General features: G+C 57.1%; 1 protein-coding gene across 3 annotated transcripts in view; it reads left to right on the forward strand.

Annotated features, from left to right (window-relative positions):
* LOC141240333 (protein phosphatase 1 regulatory subunit 16A-like) overlaps positions 1-6,083 on the forward strand; it is a 31,013-nt gene extending 24,930 nt beyond the window's left edge. For 2 of the 3 annotated variants that reach the window (XM_073668638.1, XM_073668640.1), the window contains exons 8-10: positions 1,342-1,471; positions 1,547-1,706; positions 2,288-6,083. In XM_073668638.1, the coding sequence (XP_073524739.1) occupies positions 1,342-1,471; positions 1,547-1,706; positions 2,288-2,743 (746 nt within the window). In that variant the 3' untranslated portion in view covers positions 2,744-6,083. The remainder of the gene's footprint in view (positions 1-1,341; positions 1,472-1,546; positions 1,707-2,287) is intronic. The other variant, XM_073668639.1, reaches the window with a different exon arrangement.
* The last annotated feature ends 324 nt before the right edge of the window (positions 6,084-6,407 follow it).

Below are 6,407 nucleotides of genomic sequence, written 5' to 3' on the forward strand. Positions count from 1 at the left end.
CGTGCCATTGGCTGCAATACAACCCCAAAGCATGATTGATCCTCCCCCATGCTTAATGGTTGGCAGGATGTTCTTTTCCTGTAATCCTGTGCCCTTTTTTCTCCACACATACCTGTCATCATTGTGGCCACAGAGGTCTATGTTACCTCATCGGTCCACAGGACTTGATATAAAATGCATCCGGCTTGTTTAGATGATCTTTTGCACTTCTGACTTTTATGGTGAGGACGCAGGAGACATTTTCTTCTGATGACTCTTCCATGAAGGCCATATTTGTGCAGGTGTCTCTGGGCAGTAGAACAATGGACCCCAACTCCAGAGTCTGATAAATCTTTCTGAAGGTCTTTTGCAGTTGAGCGGGGGTTCTGATTTGCCTCTCTAGCAATCCTACCAGCAGCTCTCACTGATATTTTGCTTGGTCTTCCAGACCTTATCTTGACCTCCACTGTTCCTGGTAACTGCCATTTCTTAATCACATTTCTAACTGAGGAAAGGGCGACTTGGAAACTCTTTGCTATCTTCTTGTATCGTCTCCTGCTTTGTGGCCTCCACCGTTCTCCGAGCTCGGCAGATGCTTAGAAGACCCCATGGCTGCTGTCTGGTGGCACAAGGTTAGAGGGGGGTTTATGAAGCTGGACATCTGCATCACCGGCCCTTCCTAACGATGATGGTGAAGAAGCCATAACCCCAACAGGCTAATTAAGGTCTGAAGCCTTGGTCAAAGTTATATGAGCATCTCCAAGGGTGCACAAACTTTTGCATCTGCCCATATAAAAATGACATATACATATATAATGTCATTTTTATATATTTTTTTTGCCTAAAATACAAAGGAAATGTGTCATCTATAACTTTTTTTTAACATTTAGATAACTTCAACTTGCTTAACTGTTAACAATAATTTTGACCAGGGGTGCACAAACTTTTCCATGCCACTGTATATGTGTGTTACTATGACTGACGATGAATGGAAAGCCAGAGACGCCCCCGGCCCGACGTACGCCGCAGACAGCCGGCCCCGCGGCTCCACACAGAAGTGATCTGGTTGTAACTTGCCTTTTTTGTGTTTATTGCGCCCATTTTCCCGCTTATTGGTGTCAGAGCCGCCGGTAATAATTCGTCCTTCGTTCGGCCGCGTTCATGGAGAAATAAAAAAAAAAAAAAACTGAAGAGAAAAAAAAAACAGCAAATGTTTCCAAGGGGATGAAATAAAATTAAAGTGTTCAAGTAGAAAAGAAGTGACTCCGCAGCATGGTGAAGGGTTAATGTAGTCTCCGTTTATTGGGCCCCTGTGCTCCGGTCACGCTCTCTCCGTGACTGCGCCCCTCTGTCTCTCTGCAGACGTGTGCAGTGACGAGGACGTGCGCGCCAAGATCCTGGAGCTCAAGCACAAGCACGACGCCATCAGGAAGTCCCAGGACAAGCACAAGAGCGCCCTCCAGAGGAGAACGTCCAGTGCTGGCAGCCGGGGGTGAGGTCCCTGCTCTGGCGTCAGTATGGCCGCCAGAGTTGAGCCAACCCTGACAATACCACCTTGTGTCCGCAGGAAGGTGGTCCGCCGCGTGAGCGTCACTGAGCGCACCAACCTGTACCGCCGCGAGCACCAGAAGGAGGCAATGGTGTGGCAGCAGCGAGGATCCCGGGAGAGCGAGGGGGAGGCCCAGGAAGAGGAGGAGGAGAGGCCAGCAAAGGCCCAGCAACAGGAGGTGAAGCGTGATGCAGACTGCTGACCCCGCCCTGTGATAGTGAGCAGACTGCTGACCCCGCCCTGTGATAGTGAGCAGACTGCTGACCCCGCCCTGTGATAGTGAGCAGACTGCTGACCCCGCCCTGTGATAGTGAGCAGACTGCTGACCCCGCCCTGTGATAGTGAGCAGACTGCTGACCCCGCCCTGTGATAGTGAGCAGACTGCTGACCCCGCCCTGTGATAGTGAGCAGACTGCTGACCCCGCCCTGTGATAGTGAGCAGACTGCTGACCCCGCCCTGTAATGATAATGAGGAGACTGCTGACCCCGCCCTGTAATGATAATGAGGAGACTGCTGACCCCGTCCTGTGATAGTGAGCAGACTGCTGACCCCGCCCTGTAATGATAATGAGGAGACTGCTGACCCCGCCCTGTGATAGTGAGCAGACTGCTGACCCCGCCCTGTAATGATAATGAGGAGACTGCAAACCCCGCCCTCTTACTCTGCTGACTCCGCCCTCTGATGATAGGACGACTGCTGACCCTGCAGCCATCTTTATGGTCCCTCCGCCGCCTCTTACAGTTTCCTCTCCCTTTTAGCAGCCGGAGGCCGAGCCTCAGAAAGTCGAGGTCGATGAGAGAGAAGACAACCAGAAGAATGGCGCAGCCGGGGCAGCTCCGGCATCTGCGTCACAGCGGAATGGCAGCGTGCGGTCCGCCCCTAAACACACCTTCTCCAAGCGCCTGGACCGCAGCGTGTCTTACCAGCTGGCCACCCAGGCGGAGCTCTGCCCGGACCTGAGTCACGAGCGCTCCCACCACACCCTGGCAGAACTGAAGCGACAGCGGGTGGCAGCCAAGGTGCACAAACATGCCCCACCACCACCCCTGCCCAGCCCGGGGCCCCCAGCACAGGAGCCGGACCCCTCAGAGATAACGGCCCCTGACTCAGTCTATTACACTAATGCCAGCGGGGAGCCCCCATTACTGAAGCTCATCGCCCCCGCAGAGGACACCACCCCGGCCGAGAAGAGACCGTGCTGCGGGGTCATGTGACTACCGGAGAGACTGGTGGGGTTATAATGAAGGGCCCCGGGTCCTTGACCAGAGAACCTATTTTTATATGGTGGTTTCAGGGCCCCAGACTCGGTGCCCGCTGGGTCTTCCCGACAGTTTTCTGCATTTTAAGAGATATATTTTTATCTAAAATTTTCTATATAATTTAATATTGTATTAGGGAGGGGGAACCTCTGTTGTCATCACCATAACCCCACCCCTGAGGGGTATAGCCCGACCCCCGAGGTTCTGCAGGCAGAGAAACGTGACCCTGCAGGCCTGTGTGACCCTACAATGTCCCCCTATGTCATGTCACTAATGTCCGTACACTAAAGCCTGGCGCGGGGGACGCAGGTGCTGTAACCATAGCAACCAGCACTACTACAGTCCTAGACAAAAGTCTTCACTCACATTTTCCCTCTTCAGTGTTTTCGCTCTTTTAGTCGCTGTTTCTATGGTTACTGACGGACAATCGTAAACATTCCGCAGGTTGTTACATATGTTAGTGACAAATCCATGAATGTAACGCCTCAATATTCCCGGCAGCACTGCCCCTTATCCTCCCCCGTTCCTGCCCCTTATCCCCCCGCGCTCCTGCCCCTTATTCTCCCGCGCTCCTGCCCCTTATCCCCCCGCGCTCCTGCCCCTTATCCCCCCGCGCTCCTGCCCCTTATCCTCCCGCGTTCCTGCCCCTTATCCCCCCGCGCTCCTGCCCCTTATTCTCCCGCGCTCCTGCCCCTTATTCTCCCGCGCTCCTGCCCCTTATTCTCCCGCACCCCTGCCCCTTATCCTCCGCGCTCCTGCCCCTTATTCTCCCGCACCCCTGCCCCTTATCCTCCGCGCTGCTGCCCCTTATCCTCCGCGCTGCTGCCCCTTATTCTCCCGCGCTCCTACCCCTTATCCTCCGCGCCCCTGCCCCTTATCCTCCGCGCCCCTGCCCCTTATCCCCCGCGCTCCTGCCCCTTATCCTCCGTGTTCCTGCCCCTTATCCCCCCGCGCTCCTGCCCCTTATCCTCCGCGCCCCTGCCCCTTATCCTCCGCGCCCCTGCCCCTTATCTTCCGCTCTCCTGCCCCTAATCCTCCCGCGCTCCTGCCCCTTATCCCCCCGCGCTCCTGCCCCTTATCCCCCCGCGCTCCTGCCCCTTATTCTCCCGCGCTCCTGCCCCTTATTCTCCCGCGCTCCTGCCCCTTATTCTCCCGCGCCCCTGCCCCTTATCCTCCGCGCCGCTGCCCCTTATCCTCCGCGCTGCTGCCCCTTATCCCCCCGCGCTCCTGCCCCTTATTCTCCCGCGCTCCTGCCCCTTATCCTCCGCGCCCCTGCCCCTTATCCTCCGCGCCCCTGCCCCTTATCCCCCCGCGCTCCTGCCCCTTATCCTCTGCGTTCCTGCCCCTTATCCCCCCGCGCTCCTGCCCCTTATCCTCCACGCCCCTGCCCCTTATCCTCCGCGCCCCTGCCCCTTATCTTCCGCTCTCCTGCCCCTAATCCTCCCGCGCTCCTGCCCCTTATCCCCCCGCGCTCCTGCCCCTTATCCCCCCGCGCTCCTGCCCCTTATTCTCCCGCGCTCCTGCCCCTTATTCTCCCGCGCTCCTGCCCCTTATTCTCCCGCGCCCCTGCCCCTTATCCTCCGCGCCGCTGCCCCTTATCCTCCGCGCTGCTGCCCCTTATCCCCCCGCGCTCCTGCCCCTTATTCTCCCGCGCTCCTGCCCCTTATCCTCCGCGCCCCTGCCCCTTATCCTCCGCGCCCCTGCCCCTTATCCCCCCGCGCTCCTGCCCCTTATCCTCTGCGTTCCTGCCCCTTATCCCCCCGCGCTCCTGCCCCTTATCCTCCGCGCCCCTGCCCCTTATCCTCCGCGCCCCTGCCCCTTATCTTCCGCTCTCCTGCCCCTAATCCTCCCGCGCTCCTGCCCCTTATCCTCCGCGCCCCTGCCCCTTATCCTCCGCTCTCCTGCCCCTAATCCTCCCGCGCTCCTGCCCCTTATCCTCCGCGCCCCTGCCCCTGGATATCGGCTACTGGGCCGATCCTGATTGATGGCCGCCCATTCTTGTCCTATCAGAGCTCTGAGTTATCACAAGTTTTGGGTTTTGTCGCTTTTTGAGGATTGACCGCAGGGTCTCACTGGGATGAGATTTGCGGAGTTTCTGGCCGTGGACACAAAATGCCAATGATTTGTTCCCCGCTATCACTTTATCCTTGTGACCTCCTCTCCATCATGGGGGGAATAAGCATCATCCCCACATTGTCCTGGATAATGGGAGACGTTGTTCTTGGATCGGTCAGGATCTGCAAAGAAGCCGATATCCAGCTGCCGGGGAAAGGGTGGGAGCTTGGTTACTGACGGACAATCGTAAACATTCCGCGGGTGCGAGCGTCACCGTGTCCCACGGACGGCCGCTGACAATCACATTGCTGCTCACATCCGCCTCTGACAATCGTAACGAGAGAATATTGTTCTATTTCCCGTCACCAGCCGGTTTCTGGTCTCTGTGCACACTGTGCGTTCTGTCACCGTGTCTGCCCCCTCGATCCGGCCGCCGCTCGTATATTCACCCGCAGCCGGCAGTCTCACCGCAGCGCCAGTCACCAGCAGCGAGTGCGGCCCACGTGGGCATGGAGACGGGAGCATTGCACAAGTATTCACACCCTTCACATCCTCTATAGTATTGAGAATTCTTATGTTAGGAAACAGTCCAAGCTGCCCCCGGGCTGTGCCCCTCTTCTAGGGGTCACCAGCCCGTGCCCCTCTTCTAGGGGTCACCAGCCCGTGCCCCTCTTCTGGGGGTCACCAGCCCATTCCCCACACCGCACAATGTTGCCCCCTCTCTTGGAGTCGCATACTCACTGGCCTGTGCCCCTCTTCTGGGGGTCACCGGCCCATTCCCCACACCGCACAATGTTGCCCCCTCTCCTGGGGTCACATACTCGCTGGCCGGGAATGTGAGCTGAGGGTCTCGTTCGACCCAACCTTAAAGGGATTGCACAGGACTAGACAGATGGCGGCTCTCCTGCGCACGGCGTCACTCCATGGGTTGTGTCGGGTACTGCAGCAGCGCACGGCCTGACACGATCCCTACAGTCAAGATCCCTACAGTCAAGCACAAATTCAGGCTATTGCTCCCTGGTATCAGCCATATCATGTCTACTGTATGGTGACGTGTAGGAACTACCCTGCCACCGTGATCTGTGCGTTATATCACACAGATGTGACTGAGATCAGCCGCTGCTCTTATTACGCTCCAGCACTGATGGAAGCCGCGGACTGCTGGGTTACCGGCCCTTTAAGTGCTTTTTTTCTTATTTCTTGTGATTTCATATAATATAAATCTTAATTTTATCCAGAACTTTCCCTCTTGTGATATTTAATGTCTTCGTTCACTTTCCGGACAAACGTCTCATCATGTGACTCCTGCCCCATGAGAGAACTGCGAGGATCGAGCAAGAAAGTGCCATAGGGGCGGAGTCATTGCAGGAAGGAAAGATCACTGGAGAGGGGCAGGCTCATCACTGGAGAGGGGCAGGGTCATCGCTGGAGAGGGGCAGGGTCATCGCTGGAGAGGGGCAGGGTCATCGCTGGAGAGGAGCAGGCTCATCGCTGGAGAGGGGCAGGCTCATCGCTGGAGAGGGGCAGGCTCATCGCTGGAGAGGGGCAGGCTCATCGCTGGAGA

Source organism: Phyllobates terribilis, unplaced genomic scaffold (assembly GCF_046119375.1).
Source record: "Phyllobates terribilis strain yellow unplaced genomic scaffold, ASM4611937v1 Scaffold_840__1_contigs__length_612611, whole genome shotgun sequence".
Lineage (NCBI taxonomy): Eukaryota > Metazoa > Chordata > Amphibia > Anura > Dendrobatidae > Phyllobates > Phyllobates terribilis.